The sequence below is a fragment of the Carcharhinus amblyrhynchos genome, chromosome 26 (assembly GCF_965287045.1).
Source record: "Carcharhinus amblyrhynchos chromosome 26, sCarAmb.v2.hapA, whole genome shotgun sequence".
Lineage (NCBI taxonomy): Eukaryota > Metazoa > Chordata > Chondrichthyes > Carcharhiniformes > Carcharhinidae > Carcharhinus > Carcharhinus amblyrhynchos.
This window is the reverse complement of record NC_137349.1, coordinates 16864654-16883706: the sequence shown is the minus strand read 5'-3', so window position 1 is coordinate 16883706 and position 19053 is coordinate 16864654. Positions and strand designations below refer to the sequence as shown.

Sequence of the window (19053 nt, the reverse complement as noted above, 5' to 3'; positions counted from 1 at the left end):
CTTCCAGCCTTTCAAAGCAGGACAAATAATCAATCCGTTGCCATCGCATTAACTCTATTACAGCTGGATTTTCTTTATCTATCCATTTCATTATTCTGCTTCCTTTTTCATCAGAGAATATAAAAAAAAAGCTTCTTTCCAAATCCTGTAAGGCTTGATAGCAGCGACATGTATTATAATCCCCAAGCATCGTTGGTTCAGTTCATGAAAATTTAATGACTGGGTAACGAGCATCATTCCATGTGCTGATACCAACACACACACATGTGTGGCTGGTGACCACTAAGTCTCTTTCATACTCTAGATTGTGACACCTAGCTTCAACAGTAACTCTTAAGGTTATCAAAAGTGCTGTCTCGTTGCTTTTTTTAAAAAAATTCTCTGCAGGTTTATCTTATTTTTGCAGAGCTTGTACAGATTGGTCCTGCAGAAAAAGTTGTCGGTTAGTTTACGTAAAAGTAAAAACTAAAGTTTATTTATTAGCCACAAGTAAGGCTTACATTAACAATGCAATAAGTTACTGTGAAATTCCCCGAGTGGCCACACTCCGGCGCCTGTTTGGGGCAATGCACTGTAACCAGTCTTTCAGAATGTGGGAGGAAACCCACGCACGGGGAGAATGTGCAAACTCTGCACAGACAGTGATTCAAGCCGGGAATCGAATCCGGGTCGCTGGCACTGTGAAGCATGGTGCTACTGTGCCCCCCCCGCCCCCGCAAAAGATAAATGAGAGAGAGAGATTAATGGTTAGCTGAGCGGCACACCACTTTGTGTCCTCTGGCTGTACAGTTGGGCCCGAGGAGTTTTTGTAGCCTTGATCCCACAAAGTGCTATAAACTAGATCAAAACCATTTTGCACCTCAACACCTTAACTCACCTATTACGGGTCGGTAACAGGTGAGTACTCCTGGCAGTTTGCATGTCAGAGAAATAAGCTAACTGGGAAAGGTGTACTGTTGAAACTGCCACACACATAACTTAAATCAAACCTGACCCCAGCCTTCTTAAAAATAATAAATGCAAACAGTAGGCAAAGAAGAATTGGCATTACGACAAACCCTGTAGAACTTATTAATTCTAAAGCAAAACAAATATGTAAGATACAGTAAAATTGTACAATATTTACAGAGTGACCTGCTATGGGACTGATCTTAAGAACTGTAACACTCTTTAAAGATTAATAGGATATCGATACCCACCTCTTCCTGTTAAGTGAGATTACTGGGGTCTGTAAATATCACAGAAAGTTGGTTTCACGTGAATTGCTGGTTTTGCAATGACCTTACCTCTGGTGTCAAGGCTCAGTGCTTTCTGGCTGCTTTCAAACTTCCACTTTTTGATCTTGAAGTAGGGGCTTGCTGATTCCAGGCTGGCGTGTCTCCGCAGCTTGGTGAAGAACTGCAGCACCGTGCCCTGGTTGGGAGCCGTCACCGCCTCGGCGGCACTGCTGCTGCCGCCTTTGGTGCTGCCGGCTAGACTTTCAATCTGGTCAAAAGGAAAAAAAATGCAAAAAAAAACCCGTTCACGATATTTGTCGAATTCACTCTGACAGTTTGCCCTCTGGTGGCTTCAGGCAAAAGAGAGATGAGGAAGCATTGAATGAACGAGCACAAGGCAAGTCTTATGTTCGGAATCAAGGCTGATGACACTCCAACCTATTTATACCTTCCTTAATTTATTTCAAGCAAGTCTGTAGCAAGGAAATGCCTGAAACTAATGGAAGAGGTGGATTTTATCCCCCAGTTTTTTGCCTGCACATAAGCTTGCAAACAAAAAAGTATTTACTTGTTTTCCATATAATTGAAAGCAACAAAGAAATGCAAAAAGAAATAGTGAGGGATACTTTAGGTATTTAAGCTACAAGTGATAGGGCCACTATGGAATGAGCAAGATAAACTCACATGAGATGAGGTCGAAATGGCAAGGATACAGAACAGGTCATCAAAGTGGAAATTATGACAGTGAAAGGAGTCAAAATGAATATTTCAACAGTGAAGATAGAAAGGCAATACTAGACAAATTGGACAAAGCCCAGGGTTCAAGTGGAGTGTGCATTTTCAAAGGTATTAGGAAAGACTGAGTAAAGATAGTAGCATATAAAAATAATACAGAAAGGAATGGGGCCACAGGGCTGGCAACCAAAAAATATAAACCCCAGTCTCGGAAATAGAGATCGCACTAAGCCAGGGAAATACAGGCCATTTAGCTTAATGTCAGCGATGGGAAAGATTGGAGAATGTTTCTTAAAAGATCAAATAAGGAAACACCTAGAGACAGAAAATATAAAAAATGATAGATTGGGAGATGAAAGAATGGGTCATATATAACCAACCTTAATGAATATTTTGAATAATGAAACAAAGGGAAGACAAGGGAAATGCCCTGGATGCGGAATGCATGGACTTCTAGAAAACCTTTGAAAAGTTGTTACATATGAGGCTTGGTAGAGCAGCAGGGTTTGTGGAGTCAGGGTCAGAAAGCAGAATGGATTAATAGATGGCCAAATAACTAAAAACAGGTGAGGAGTTAAGGAAGGTTTCACATGCTGATGGGCAATGGAAAATGTTTTCTCACAGTTATATATATTGAGACCATTGTTGTTCACTGTTTTATATATGTTTTGCACCGAATTGGGTGCCAAGGAAATGTGGAGGATCGTACCAAAATACGGGAAGACATAAATGGTCTTTCAGAGTTGGCAGATAACCTGCTAGAGAGAGTGTGTGGGGTCCTTTAAGTAGATAGAATAAGGAGGCAACTTGCAGTACAAAGTGATCTGGAAGTACAGGTACAAAAAGTACAGGTGCTGTCCTAAGGCAGCAACACAAGTTGAGAGGGCCTTGAAGAGTCCAGACAAAGTAGTGGGATTCACTTCTAGGAAAAACAGTAGGCCATTCAGCCCCCCTAGTCTGCATCATCTTTGAATTAGATCATGGCTGATGAGTACCTCAACTCCGTTTACTTGTTTTTGATGTCTTCACCAATGTCCTCACCAAATAAAATCTGTCAAACTTACTCCTGAACACTTCAATTGACCCTGCACCCACAGGCACTTGGGGAAAGATAATGGGTGGGATTTTAAGGCCTCGCTCGCCCTAGAACGATAAAATCCCACCCGGGGTCCATGGACCTTCCCACTGTCCCTCCTTGTCCGCTCCAATTCCTGTGGCAGGCAGGGTGGTAAAGTTTCAGCCAATGCCAGATTTCCACAATCCTTTCCTGATTTCAGTTAGTTCTAATCTGAAGTTTGTGTTCCCTTATTCTGGAAACCCTTAAGAGGAAGTAGCAACTATTTCACCGAACCCTCGGATCATTTCAAAAAACTCCAATTGGGACACCCCTTAAACCTTTCTAAACTCAATGAAATACAAGCCAGGTGAGAAGAGAATACAAAAGCAGGATGGTCACCTTAAATTTACATAGAACCTTGGTGAGACCGTACTGTTATCTTGTTTGCTCACAGGATATGAGCCAGCATTTATTGCCCATCTCTAGCTGCTACTGAGAGAGAAGGTGATACTGAGTGACCTTCCTGAACTGAGTGCTGAGGGTCCTTCCACGGCTCTTTCAGGTAGGGTGTTCCATAATTTTGACACAGTAACATTGCAGGAATGGCAACACTTTTCCAAATCAGGATGGTGTGTGCCTTGCAGGGTACCTGAAGGTGGTGGAATTCCCATGGGCCCTTCCGGGTAGAAGAGGTTTAGTCTGTGCCAAATGAAGAAGCCTTGGCGAGTTGCAGCCTTTGTCATATTCAGAGTAGTTGCGTAGTTCTGGTCTTATACAACAAAACGGCTCAGGGAAATAGAGCTCCAGACAAAGCATAACCAGAACTAAGTTATAAGAGAAGATTAAGTAAATGGGAGCTCTTCTCTCTGGAACGGAGAAAGCTTGATGGAAGTTCTTCAATATTAAGAATGGTTTGAGAGGGTGAATGTGAAAAAAAACTTCCTATTTGTGGGATAAATCCAGAACGATGGAGTATAAATATGAAATAGGCACTAGCAGATCAAACAAAGAAATGAGGAGTGATGAGACTGTGGAATTCACTGCAACATGGAGTGGTTGAAGTAGATAGCACTGATGAATTTAAGGAGAGGCTTGATGTGTATATGAGGGAGAAGGGAATAGAGGAATATAGGAGTAGGTTGGGAAGTGGTAAGTAATGTGTGAGACAGCCCATGTGGAGTATAAACACTGGCATAGACCAGTTGGGCCAACTGACCTATTTCTGTGCTGTAGGTTCTGTTTAATTCTATGCAATTTTACTTACCACGCTACTTTCTCCAGAATCAGCAGGTGTAGGAACATCTGCGTCAACAAAGGTAGTATTAACTGATGAATTGAATGTGTCCCCAGGCAAGGCTGAGCTGGGGTTAACTGAGTGGCTTGTCAGAGCGGTTTGTGGCAGTGGATTTATGATGGACTGCAAACAAAATTAGAAATAAGCTAAATTCACAGTAAAAAACAGTTAGCTCACAAAAAAATAGATCTAAAGAGGATGAGTCTAAATAGTTTTAATCTCTACTTCTCGAGTGGTTGAGCAGCCTTTGTGGATTGGAAAAATAAACAGGATGCCAACACACTGTGAAAACAACATGTTTTGATTCCGTGTGTTATTTTCGGTGGATTTAAAGGTGATAGCCACAGAACCAGATTTCTTTTCAAAACAGGAGTGAGTCAATTGGGGGGGAGTTTTCCCGTCCCGCCCACCACAGGAATCGTAGAGGGCGGGGGGGGTGTGGGCGGACCATGCAAAGGTCCATTGATCTCGGGTGTGATTTTCGGTTTTGGGGAGAGTGCAGTTGGAAATTCCTGCCCATCATGTATCTGTATGAGAATCTTGCATTGCTCCATACGTTTCAGTTTTGGATGTATTTTCTGCAGGGGTGGGGTTTTTGTTTGCCTTTCTACGTAACTTCCTTCCTCTGGAGCCTGAGCTGTCCTCCTCAGTTACGACAGGGCACTCCTGCCTGCGGTCAATGTCGATACTGCTTTGCAATTTACTCTCTTGATTGACACAAGCAGTCTTCCCTCTCTCCTCCAAGTGAAACATCTAAAATTGGAGAACTTACCCTCCGAGGGAAATTGGAGTGCGCACGTCTCTCAGGGACTGGGATCTCCGAGCGGAGTCCAATTCTCTTGGCATGAAGCTACCAGAGGGCCTCATATTTACATTACTGATGACCGCAGTCAATACTTAATCTCTTTGAGATGAAAAAAGACAGCTCTCATTTACACACATGACAGTCAAACTCAGATCTCTAGCAATTAGTTTCGTTGAAATAAAGGTGATATTTCTGTGAACGATTTTACAGCAAACACATTTTACCAAGACATGTTAGATCATAAAACATAAGGCCTCTTGGACAAAAACTGAATGGGTTTATATGCACGATGCTGATCTAACCTAGTGTGCTAGGTTACACTGAATGTGCAAGACATTTATTTTAAAATGAATGGAAATTAGCAATATAATAACAAACATGGAAAATATTTGACTACACTATCCTAACCACGGAACATTAAGATAAGTACGTCAACATTTTAATGCATGGTAACACAGTGCTTAACACAGACACTGTGGAGACCCAGAGGTCAACTGGAAGAGTATTGTCAATCTCTGATCAATTGATCAATGACTTTGACAAAGGGTCATCTGGACTTGAAACATCAGCTTTTTTCTCTCCTGACCTGAGATTTTCCAGCATTTTCTCTTGTGATCAATGACTTTAGTTGATTCTTTAATTATCTAACTGCATCACCAAGCTAACCTTGTGCTTCTGGGCAAGGCGTGGTGGCACAGTGGTTAGCATGTTGCCTCACAGCACCAGGGACCCAAATCCAATTCTGGCCTTGGGCGAATGTCTGTGTGGAGTTTGTACATTCTCCCTGTGTCTGCATGAGTCCCCCACCCCCCTCCTCCCCCCAACTCCCCTGGGTGCTCTGGTTTCCTCTCACAATCCAAAGATGTGCAGATTAGGTGGACTGGCCATGCTAAACAGATGGGATTACAGGGATAGGATGGGTGTTTGGCTCTGCAGAAGATGCTCCTTTGGAAAACTGGTGCAGACTCGATGGGCCAAATGGACTCCTTCTGCACCGTAGAGGTTCTGTGATTCTATACACTACTGGTTATTAATTATTGGGTTGTACTTTGGTTTACATAACGCTCCCTCACAAAATCTTTAACATTCCTCGAGGGAGAAATTTGTTTGTGTTGCACACTTTGCAAACCTGCATTGATTCTCTGGGGGCAAGCAGCAACGCAGACTGCTACCTGCTTGGCCAGAACATTGTTTGTCATTGATATCAATGAAGAACGCTGCATGGGCTGTGTGTGTTGTAGTCCATGGTGCTGGCTGCTCCTGGGAAATCTATGTAAGTCTGCAGAGCACTGCTTACATGAACACATTTCGATACCTTCCTCTCCTGGTTGCATCCAATATTTTGTTCGTCAGTCATAATAACATGTGAGATTTAGATATCTGCAAACTGACGGGTAGCCAAAGGCATCAGATGGGAATAAGAAGGAACCTGCAGAAAATAACTACCGAGCGTTGGTGATGGTTAAAAATACTCCCCCAAAGACAATAGATTGAATTTAATTCTTCAATATTTCATTAAGAGTATTGCTGATGCATCATGTCTTTCAGAACCTAGTTGTGCAACTATGCCATCGAATGAATATTCATGAGTCAGCTTTCCAACTATTTCCAACAATAACCTGCACCAGGCTGCTGATATTTCACTGAGAAGGGAATCATTTCAAGTAACACCTCAGTGAAGGAAAATTCATTTCCTCCACAAATAATTAACCCTCTGACTGCCATGTTAGATGGTGTGAAAAAGTTGCTTTGGATTCACAGCTTTAGGGTATTCACCTTGGAATATTCTATTGCAAATCAGTTACATCATTAACATTTAATCAGTCCCAAACATAAATGAAGGGCTACTTATTTCAATTGCTTTGACCTCCCACTTAATCATAACTTGTAGCAATCAAATTAATTTAATCTTGTCATAATCATTCTCATACACAGGTAGTTAATATGATATTCCTCTGCACAATTAGTGTATTAAATATGTTAAGCTGGTGTCCTTTTATTTATTTAATTTATTCATACTATATGTGACTCTATACTGTATGTGGCACAGTGGTTAGCACTGCTGACTCACAGCACCAGGAACCCGGATTTAATCTGGCCTTGGGTGACTGTATAAAGTTTGTACGTTCTCTCCGTGTCTGTGTGGGTTTCCTCCGGGTGCTCTGGGTTTCCTCCCACAGTCCAAAGAGGTGCGGGTCAAGTTGATTGGTCATGTTAAATTGCCCTTTACTGTCAGGGGGTTTAGCAGGGTAAATACATGGGGTTACGGGGATAGAGCCTGGATGGGATTGCTGTCAGTGTCCACCAACCCACCCCCACCGTCCACCACCCCACCACTGTTAGGAACGGAGCTGTCAGTAGCTTTGCCCTGCCTATAGGAAAGCCCTCAAGGGGGGAGTGGAACTCGTTGAATAGCTCTGCCAAAGAGCCAGCACAGGCACAATGGGCCGATTAGCCTCCTTCTACTCTGTACCATAAGATTCTGTGTCAACATTTTGCCTTCCCATTTCTCTGTCTTTCCTTTAAAGTCTCCTCAAAACCACTATAGCCTTCCAAACTCTTTCTCTTGGCTTGGAGTCTGTTCATCACAGGAACTATTCCTACTGAAGATGACTTGGGGCATCTTGTATGCTTGTGGCATCATTTAAATACAACTTGTTGCAGTTATTATAAGAACATAAGAACCAGGAGCAGGAGTAGGCCATCTGGCCCCTCGAGCCTGCTCCGCCATTCAATAAGATCATGGCTGATCTTTTCATGGACTCAGCTCCACTTAACCCCCCCCGCTCACCATAACCCTTAATTCCTTTACTGTTCAAAAATTTATCTATCCTTGCCTTAAAAACATTCAATGAGGTAGCTTTAACTGCTTCACTGGGCAGGGAATTCCACAGATTCACAACCCTTTGTGTGAAAAAATTCCTCCTCAACTTTTATATCCCTAATATATTTTAACAACCAATGTTGAAGTCAACATTAAGTGAGAGATCATAAGCAAATATATCTGACACTTAGCCCTCTTTTCTGTCTTATAGTTGTCATTGTAAAGACTCTTCACACACTACAAATTATCCTCTTAAATTTCTCCTTTGTATCTTCCTAAATCCTGATGTTTCATTGAAAAAGATGGAAGTTGCACCAGGATACAAGATATTATATCACAGAATCCCAAGTGCAGTAGGAGGCCATTCAGCCCATCAAGTCTGCACCGATCCACTGACACAGCATGCCACCCAGGCCCAATCCCCAACCCCATATATTTAATTGCCCTAACCTACACATCTTGGGACACCAATGGGCAATTTAGCATGGCCACTCTATCTAACTGGCACACCATTGGTGGTGTCCAATTCAGGCCCATCTTTTTACTCTTGTATTTTCCGTTGTTATTTCTGCTGACCAGGTGAAAACAAAACAAACTGCAGCAAGGCTGGTTTGTACATGAAAGGCTCCTCTGATTGATGTTGCATCGCTAGGGACCTAATCACCAGACAGGACTTGCATGGCATCAACAGATTTCCTTGGATTCCAATCCATTTCAGTTGTTTTTGTTGCTCCCGTATATTTGCCTGCAGTCAACATTGCTATATCAGCATGGTGGCACAGTAGTTAGCACTGCTGCCTCACAGCACCAGGGACCCGGATTCAATTCCTGGCTTGGGTTACGGCCTGTGTGGAGTTTGCACATTCTCCCTGCGTCTGCGTGGGTTTCCTCTGGGTGCTCCGGTTTCCTCCCACAGTCCAAAAATTAGAGTTAGGTGGATTGGCCATGCTAAATAATGTCAGGGGGGCTAGCTAGGGCAAATGCATGGGGTTATGAGTTTCGGGCCTAGGTGGGATTGTGGTTGGTGCAGATGGGCCGAATGGCCTCCTTCTGCACTGTAAAGATTCTCTGAAGGTAGTTATTTACTGTCATCTGTCCTTTCCCCCTTCCCTCAGCAATAATTTACCATCCTATTACCATTCTATTACCATCCTATTATCATGCTACTTACATAAATGCTATTCTGCTTAGGCAAACTTATCGACATTTCTCTGCCCATCCCATCCCCCACTCCTGAGAACACACAAACCTAAAGGGCTGATAAGGTTACAACTCAAATGTGTGAGAGACAGGTTGAGAAATCCGACCTGCTGCTGCATTAGCCACAGAACACCAACTTATGTGTGGGCTGTCAGCAAAGGCAAATTTCTTCATACATAAAAGAAGTCAGTAATTACAGTACTTTTAAAGACACTAACCATGTCTTTTGGAAAATGACCTTAAGGACATTTTTCACTCGCAACCTTTTCAGCTTAGCAATACGTGATCAGTCTTTGAAAAAGACAATTATCTGGTACTTGCCTGGAAAATGGAAAGGTTGGTTTTGGACGATGATGGAGCTTGGGTAGGCATTGCCAAGCTATTCTCACTGGATTCACACTCGTGAATTGTTACAATTTTCAGTGAAGGAGGTGAGATGTGCAAATGGGTTAATCGAGCATTCTTTAAATGGTGAAAATCCCCTTCCGTCAGAGTATACCTAAATGAAGAACGAAATAAAAGATAAATAGAAGTTTTCATTCCATTTTGTCCCATGTCATGGACGCCAGTGTAGCTTTTGTGAATTGTTGACAGGCCTGGTTACCACGTTGTGTTAAGCTTGACCAGCAGCACAAAGGTCATTGGGTAAGTTCTGCCCAATCGGATTCTTCTCCTTTAGGGCAAATACACTGACGGGAAGTCTGGGTGGGAGAGTTGAGCCACAGTGCTGCCATCCTCTCCCTGACCTGTGCCAAGTCAGGTGCTTCTGCTGGGAGTGTGGGACTGCGAAATTTCGCTCAATGAGATATTATACAACACCTTACTCTCTAGACTTGTACTGTGGAATGTGAAATAGCTGTAGACAAACACATGTTCACAAAGCATTCATTATTATAGTGATGCTATTAATCAATTTACTTCAAATGAGTTATTGCTTTGTTAAAGTGACAAACACGGGATATGACATGAAAGCATTAAGCATCCGAGTGTTGATATAGAAAGCAATCTTTTTTTAAATTCATTTGTGGGACATGGGTGTTGTTGGCTGGTTGCATTTGTTGCCCATTCCTAGTTGCCCAAGAGTAGTTGAGAGTCAACCACATTGCTGTGGCTCTGGAGTCACATGTAGGCCAGATGAGGTAAGGACGACTAATTTTCTTCCCTAAAGGACATCAATGAACCAGATGTTCTTTTTCCGACAATCAACAATGGTTTCATGGTCATCAGTAGACTCTTAATTCCAGATATTTTCACTGAATTCAAATTCCACTATTGCTGTGGCAGGATTCAAATTCAGCTCACTAAAACATTAGATGAGTTTCAGTCTAGCGATAATACCACTGGGCCATCGCCTCCCCGCATTTTAGGCTGTTGTTCCTGAAGTTCCGGAACTCGGGCAGTATTAGAGTTGAAAGGATGTATGTGTAATTCATAATTCTCTTCGTGCCATGGGACAAAAGTAAAATAACAGAGCTGCAGTGACTATGATTTTTGAACATCAAATTGTTTGATTTTGACATTCATTCAGCAATGTGCTGATCTCAACCTGGACAGAAAGCAGGATGTGGATATTTATCATGCAACCTGCCATTCCATTAACATTTTATGATTACCTTTTGTATCCACGCACTGGTTTTTAATGACATGTGGACACCAAAATCCATTTGATCCTCTACAGCCTTTCACCAATTGGAAATATTTTGTTTTTCTTGAATCCAAAGTGAATTACCCTAAACTTCCCCACATTGAGCAGCATCTTCCAACAGTTGCGCCCTATACAGTTCTTGAAGTCCATTGTTGGATCATTCCCCCTGTTGTCCCCCACAAGCTGCCACCTTGTCTCACCCTCCCGGCCCATGCCCCCCACTCCCACACCAAATCTCTCAGTTTCCATAAAACATATTCTAATCATCCTAAGTCTCTCTTCACAACCACACTTCTTCACCCTCAGTAACATCATAATGATTTAACACTTTACCTTTTCCACTGTTTTTGTAACCTTTCTATGTTGGGGTTCCTGACAATACACTATCTTTGAAAAGCAGCCCAATATAGTTTGATAAGTTCAATATAATGCCCTTTCTTTCGCATTCTTCCCTCTAGACATGAATCCAATATCTGCCATCCTTCCTTCCGGCTGTCCTGTGTACAAAATTCAATCACTCACACTCATTGCCACATTTTGCTGCATCCCTTAATTTGGTTTCATCAGGAATTTTGCTACTCCCAAATTCCTAATTTAAGTTTTTGTTTACAATAAATCCAACTCATCAGTCTATGGACATTCCTCGGCACAACTTTACAGTCTGATAAACTTCCTTTTGCCCTGAGGAACTTACAGTAAAGCTTTCATTAAGTGTTCCCCGACTGGTGTACTTAAATGTTGGAAGCTGAATTGTATGTGAATTAGGAGGTGTCAGTATACACTTACTATTTCCAGTGTTATCACACAAATATAGTTGGAAGAAACATCTGTCAGATGACCCCCTGTATAAATTTGATATTATAAACCTTCATTAGCTACGTGAATCAATTATGACAGTGTTTCCACTGTGATTGGATTGAGGCAGTTAGGATTGCTGTTAACATAAATGCAACTAATTGCTAGCTAGCGTTCTTTATTTTCTCTTAGATCAATAAATGAGGGTTCACTCTCCTCATTCTTTCACACGAATGATACTAATGTTCCTTTTAAAGCAGCTATTTGGAGTATCGCGTGCAATTCTGGTCACCACACTAGCAGAAGGACGTGGAAGATTTGGAGAGTGTGCAAACTAGGTTTACCAGAATGTTGCCTGGTCTCGAGGGTGTTGACTATGAGGAGAGGTTGAATAAACTAGGATTGTTTTCACTGGAAAAATGGAGGCTGGGGCTTGTTAGAGGTCTACAAAATTATGAGTGGCACAGACAGGATGGATAGTCAGAGGCTTTTTCCCAGGGTGGAAGTGTCAATTACAAGGGGCACAGGTTCAAGGTGAGAGGGAGAAACTTTAAGGGAGATGTGCAGGGGAAGTTTTTCATGCAGAGAGTGGTGGGTGCCTGGAATGCACTGCCAGAAGATGTGGTGGAAGCAGGCACATCAGCAACATTTAAGAGGCATCTGGATGGGTACATGAATAGGGAGGGAATAGAGAGATACGGATTGAGTAGGGCAGAAGGTTTTTTTTAGTTTAGTTAGGGCATTGTGATTGGCACAGGCTCGGAGGGCTGAAGGGCCTGTTCCTTCCCAGAGAAATACAGCGTCATTTTCCAAAAACCTCAAAGATGTTACCTGCAACAGTTGCACAAAATGATGGTGAGTACAATAAATTAATTTTTACATTTGGCCAGTTTTTAAGATCTATGAATAAAACATTTTAGAGCCCACATGTTTACTCAGATACAGAAACTGTTAGAAAGACTACATCAGGATGTAATCTCGACAGCTAGCTTTGATAGTGGGGCAATAATTACTCTTGGGTAACAAACAAACTTTACTTCAGAACTTTAACAGTGTTCTTACATGCAGTTCTGTGATGCTTCTGTTACCCATAAGACATATAAGCAAAAGCATATTTCACCTGCTATTTTGTTTCAGTGGGCAGAATTGAATGACCCTATCCCTGTAGCAAGTTTGGAAGTAGAGAGGGGCATTTAGTCATCTGGGAGGATGCAGGCTGGGGACTGTGCTGTCTTCCTGCATTTGCCCAATTAAGTCAGGTTGGTGGGGGTCTCATCTCACCACTGCTGACTTTCAATCAGTGTCTGGAGTCACCACACGGGAGCCTGAAGAGGAAACTCTGTCGGATTTGCTTGCAGGTTCCCAGGGAGGTTGGGGAGGGAGATCCCTCATTCAAAGGCACTCGGTTCCTTGTCATCAGGAATGGGGTCCATGTTGAGTGCCGCGCTTCCGTCTTTTTTACCAATGCCCTCCCTACCTTGCAGCAACCCCTCTCCCCCAACCCATCTGCACTCACTTGCAGCCTGGATCCCTTGTTGATCCTGCAACTCTGGTAGGTACGTGAATACAGTAAGAAGTCTCACAACACCAGGTTAAAGTCCAACAGGTTTTATTTTGGCCTTGGAGGGAGTGCAGAGGAGGCTGATACCGGAATTGAGGGGGTTGAGCTATGAGGAGAGGCTGAATAAACTAGGCTTGTACTCGTTGGAGGTTAGAAGAATGAGGGGAGATCTCATTGAGACGTATAAGATGATGAATAGGATGGATAGGATAGAGGTGGAGAGACTCTTTCCGCTCAGAAAGGACAGTAGGACTAGGGGGCACAGCCTCAAGATAAAGGGGGGGCGGTTTAGAACGGAGTTGAGGAGGAACTTCTTCACTCAAAGGGTGGTGAATCTCTGGAATTCTCTGCCCGTTGAAGTGGTGGAGCATGCCTCACTAAATATTTTTAAGACGTGGGTTGATAGGTTTTTGATAAGCGAGGGGATTAAGGGTTATGGGGAGAGGGCGGGAATGTGGAACTGAGCCACGACAGATCAGCCATGATCTTATTGAATGGCGGGGCAGGCTCGAAGGGCTAGATGGCCTACTCCTGCTCCTATTTCTTATGTTCTTATTATGTTCTTATGTTATTTGGTAGCACAAGCCACACACTTTCGGAGCACTGCCTACTGAGACTTCTTACTGTGCTTACCCCAGTCCAACGCCGGCTTCTCCACATCACGGGTACGTGAATGGCAACTGTCACTGCCCATGGTGACACTGACAGGAAATTGAGGGCTATCAGCCACCAGCAGCCCTGGAGGGGCCTCCTTCTGCGCTGTATGGATTCTATGGTTCTATGGAATCTGTTCCCCGCTCAATCCAGTGTGCAGTAAAATAACCAGCAATCAGGACAGTGGCCAGGAACTAGATGCACATCTTTTGGTTCTGGGAAACCCCAGGTTTAATAGCTTGGTTATAAATAACACACAAAGGAATTTCTTCCCCTTTTAACGTTATTTTTGCCTCCCACAGGATGATTGGTGAATTCCTGTTATTGGTAAGAAAAAGATTATCACTTTTGATTTGTGACTCACTTCACATTTCACCTTGTAAAATAATCGACGATTCTCAAACTTAAAAATAAACATTTATTTTTAATTGTGTCTAATTTATATATATTTTTCTATAGCATCTTTAATTAATAACAATAAAACTGAATTTGACAAAACGTAATTGCTTTTAATCCATTTTATTAATGGTATATATAAGGCCTTGATTGTTGCCAATGTTGGATTTACAGCCTTCTGGTTTTAATTTATTTTTCTGGCTAGTTGCGACGTTTGGGTTAAATTGATTCTGAGCTGTTTTATCTTTCTGCAGCTCCCTCTCAGGTATGTCAGCTTGGATCAGCTGCTAACCCTTCAGCCTGTGGGTCAGAAAATTGCAGAATCATAAATCTGAATTCATTATTTGAACTATTGCAGTTTCTCTTGGCTGGCCTCCCATTTTTCGCTCTCCTTAAACTCCCAGAACATTTCGAAGTGTGGTCTCCGACAGCAAACGCGATGCAATTTTCACCAGGTGGCCCAACTCGATTCCAATCGCAGTCCACCCACACTTGACAATGGTTTGGAGGCTGGGTGATTTGTGCTGTGAAGGAGATGTGCCAGACCTAAAAATGTCAGCGAGGCTGGCTCCTCAGAGATTGTGGCATCCAGCTTTCTAAGAAATGCGACAGACGCCCCCCCCTCCCCCCACTTACCATCCCAAATTCCACCCCCCCCCGCCCCTGAGTGAGCGACACCCCGCTATGGGGTTCCTAGGGCGCTCCCCTCAGGTTCTCCTCCAGGCTCCATTCCTTGGTGGCCCGACAGTGTCAATCATGTAGTACCAAATTGGCATTGTCAGGCTGGCACTGTCAGGTTGGCATCAGGTTGGCAGTGGTAGATTGACAGTGCTAGGTTGGCAGCGCCAGGGTGGCAGGTTGGCAGTGCTAGGTTAACAGTGCTGGGTTGCCAGTGTCAGGTTGGCAATGAGAGGCTGGCAATGATAAATTGGCAGTGCCAGTTGCCAGGAGTAGCGCCAGGGCATTGCACAGCCATTTCTCTGACCACCTGAGAGTTCCAATGGCCTCTAGGCTCCTGGGCATGATCATTAAGTGGTGCCTCTGTTTTGGAGACCAACAAGTGATTCCTGTTGGCTTCTCGTTGTGCTGGCAGGTGGATAAATTACAGGAGCTATGTGAGTCTGGCTTCAAACAATTTCTGCATATTTAAATGAAGGTTCATGCCTTCCCTGGGCATGAATTAGATTATGTCTCCAGCCAGAGACGGGGAGAATCTCAAAATGAGATCTCCACAATACAAATCACAGCATTGTCCCTGAGAATCTCTGGCCATCAGGGGGCTTTCATCTGAATTAGTGAGGTCCGGGAAGTGCTCCCTCAGCTTTTCCAGGAAGTCTGCTGCTAATATCCTAACTTGCACCAATTATTGTTCACACTTCACTCCCCTGATAAGCTTTCGGTCCAGCAAGTGCCTCAAATTTAAAATTTCTGTCTTTGTGTTCCAACCCTCCATGGTCCCTCCATATCCAGCTATAATCTCTTCCAGCTGTTCACCATCCGGGATCTTTGTGCTCTTCCACATTCCGCTCTCTTGTACAACTTCAATTTCTGTTGTCCCACTACCGTTAGCTGTGACTTCACCCGTCTCAGTCCCAAGTTCAAGAATTCCTTCCTGAACATCTAAACCTCTCACTGCTCCTCTCCTCCAACCTGACATCAAGCATTAGGTGACTGACTGCCCTCATATGGCCTATATGTTGCTCAGTGTCAAATCACATGTGGTACGGGGTAGGCCATTTAGGACTGAGATGAGAAGAAACGTCTTTACACAGTGCATGGTGAACATGTGGAATTCTCTACCACAGAAGGTCAGGGCGGTATTTTATGGCCTCGCTCATCCTGAAACTGTAAAATCCCACCTAAGGTCAACGGATCATCCCATTGTCTGGCCCTCATCCACTCTGATTCCCGTGGCGGGCAGGACGGTAGAATTTTGAGGTGTGTTTTTCTGTATAGTGCGCAAGAAAATATACTTATCAATGTATACTAACACATGTGACAATAATAAATCAAAGTCTGGGTGGGATGATTTTCGGAGAGTCAGTGCAGACTTGATGGGTCGATTGGCCTCTTTCTGCACTTTAGGGGACTCTATGGTTATCGTCGAACCCTACATATGTTATCTGCTAATCCCCCTAACCTAAGCATCTCAGGACACTAAGGGGCAATTTTAGCATGGTCAATCAACCTAACTCGCACATCAAACCAGAGCACCCGGAGGAAACCCACGCAGACATGAGGAGAATGTGCAAACTCCACACAGACAGTGACCCGTGCTGGGAATTGAACCCAGGTCCCTGGAGCTGTGAAGCAGCAGTGTTAACCACTGCGCTACCATGCCGGTTCTAAGGAACATCTTCAAGAAATGGGGATGGTGCGGAGGGAGAAGTTTGGCAAGAAGATCCCAGAGCTGTGAAGGCCAAATCACTGAATGTTTTAAAGAAAGAAATGGAGAGATTTTTAGACTCTTAATTCATCCAGGGGTATGGGGGTAGTACAGGAACATGGTGTTAAAATAGAGAATCAGACACAATCATGTTAAATGGTGGAGCAGGCTCGAAGGACAGAATGGTATATTCCTTCTCCTATTTTCTTTGTGTCTTTGTTTCTAACACTCCTATGAAACATCTTTGGGAATTTGCCACCATAAAGGGCACTTTGAAATGCAAGTTTTTCTATTATTATATAAGCTATATTGATGGAGATTTGCCTTTCAAGTCGAGTATTAATTGCAGTCCCATTTTCCTGTTTAGGCAGATAACTGAAACAGGAAAATGGTTACCCATTTTCCCCATGTGATGTTCAGAGAAGAGCTAGGATCTTGGTCAACAGTTCTTCCTAACCAACCCAATAAAAGACTTAATTTATTAATCTTAAAGGAACTTGCTGTGCATTTCAGAGCTGCCATGTTTGCCTTTTTTAAATTCAATCATGGGACATGGGCCTCGCTGGCTGGCCAGCATTTATTGCCCATCCCTAGTTACCCTGGTTAAGAGGGCAACTGAGAGTCAATCACATTGTTGTGGCTCTGGAGTCACATGTAGGCCAGACCAGGTAAGGACAGCAGATTTCCTCCCCTAAAGGACATTAGTGAGCCAGATGGGTTTTTCCAACAGTAGACAATGATTTCATTGCCATCAGTAGATTCTTAACTCCAGATATTTTTAATTGAATTCAAATTCCACCATTTGCCGCGGCAGGATTCGAACTCAGGTACCCAGAACATTAGCTGAGTGTCTGGATTAATAGACTAGTGATAATACCACTAGGCCATCACCTCCATAGTAACAATTCTTCCATTCCAAAAGATTGGAAGATGCATTTGAGCGACGTGATAGAAGGCTATATAAATGCAAGCTTTTTCATTTTTCTTCAAAATTACCTACCTGCCTCTATCTTCGGTTCATTTGATTTCTCTTTTATCTTTCTCATTTATTTACAAGTCAACTAAGAACTCTGCAGGCAGTCTTTAGAACAACTGTGTTTAACGAGCTCAGTGTGATATGTGGGGTAGAGTTTGTAAATTGCCAGGCTGAGCTTTGGCTACGTGAGTGTAATTGTTATTTTTAGCTTCCGGTTACATTTGATTCATGTCCTCAATCACAGAGAAGGCCAGGCTGATAACATGACATTACTGGTTGTCAAAATAGTCAATCTTCAGACCGAACTGTCAGATCAGCTATAGTTCTGCAGACAGGGATTATTGAAGTATTAGTGTATGGTTGAGCTGGATTTAAATTTGTTCAGTGATAACAGCTTGCATTTATATAATGCCTCGAATGTGGTCAAATACCCCAGGCATGTCATAGGAGTGTTACCTTTCAGAATTTGACATTTAGCCATGAAAGGAGGCATTAGGATAGATGATCAACCCTTGTTCAAAGAGGTAGTTTTTGAGGAACATTTTGAGAGCGGCACATTGGCAGAGTGGCTAATATTGCTGCCAGGGTCCTGGGTTTGATTCCAGCCTTGGGTGACTGCCTGCGTGGGTTTCCTCCGGATGCTCTGGTTTACTCCCACAGTCCAAAGATGTGCGAGTTAGATGGATTGGCCATGCTAAATTGCTCCTTATTGTTCAAAGATATGTAGGTTAGGATGATTAACCATGATAAATGTACAGGGATAGGCGGAGGGGAGGGACCCACACCTTTCCTTCTCCTCTATGAATGGTATGGGCTGTATTTTACACCCTCATTCATCCCATAACCGTAAAATCCACCTGAGGTTAATGGACCTTTCCATTGTCCGTCCTTTGCCCACTCTGATTTCTGTGGCAGGCGAGGTGGTAAAATTCCAAAGTATGTTTTTTTTTCTGTATAGAGCAAGAAACAATACTTTTCACTGTATACTTATACATGTGACAATAATAAATCAAATCAAATCAAAGTCTGGGTGGCATACTCTTCGGAGAGTCAGTACAGACTTGATGGGTCGAATGGTCTCTTCCTGCACTTTAAGGGATTCTATGGAACATCTTCCTGATAGAGGATGGTGCGGGGAGAAGTTTAGCAAGAGGATCCCAGAGTTTAGGATCTTGGCAGCTGAACACATGGTCACCAATAGTAGTGCAATTAAAACTACAGATGCTCAAGAGGCCAGAATTAGAGGAGTGCAGAAAACTCAGAGGGTTGTAAGGTTGGCGGAGATTACAACGGTTGACAGCGGTGAGGCCATGGAAGGAATTTGAAAACCAAAAATGAGAATTTGAAATTGAAGCATTCTCAAATCAGAAGCCAAGAGAGATCAGCAAGCACAAGGATGATAGGTGAATGACGCTTTGTGTAAGTCAGGACATGGATGTTAGATGGTTTCAAGTCTACAGAGATTTGATTTGATTTGACTTGACTTGACTTGACTTGACTTGACTTGA

At 43.1% G+C, this 19053-nt stretch overlaps 1 protein-coding gene across 6 annotated transcripts in view; it reads right to left on the bottom strand.

The window, feature by feature from the left end:
- The window catches only part of cbarpb (CACN subunit beta associated regulatory protein b), a 201861-nt gene that overhangs the window by 41989 nt on the left and 140819 nt on the right, over positions 1-19053 (bottom strand). For 5 of the 6 annotated variants that reach the window (XM_080212988.1, XM_080212985.1, XM_080212986.1 and 2 more), the window contains 3 exons: positions 9454-9631; positions 4274-4426; positions 1287-1485 (listed from right to left, as the gene is read on the bottom strand). In XM_080212988.1, coding sequence (XP_080069114.1) covers positions 1287-1485; positions 4274-4426; positions 9454-9631 — 530 coding nt within the window. The remainder of the gene's footprint in view (positions 1-1286; positions 1486-4273; positions 4427-9453; positions 9632-19053) is intronic. The other variant, XM_080212989.1, reaches the window with a different exon arrangement.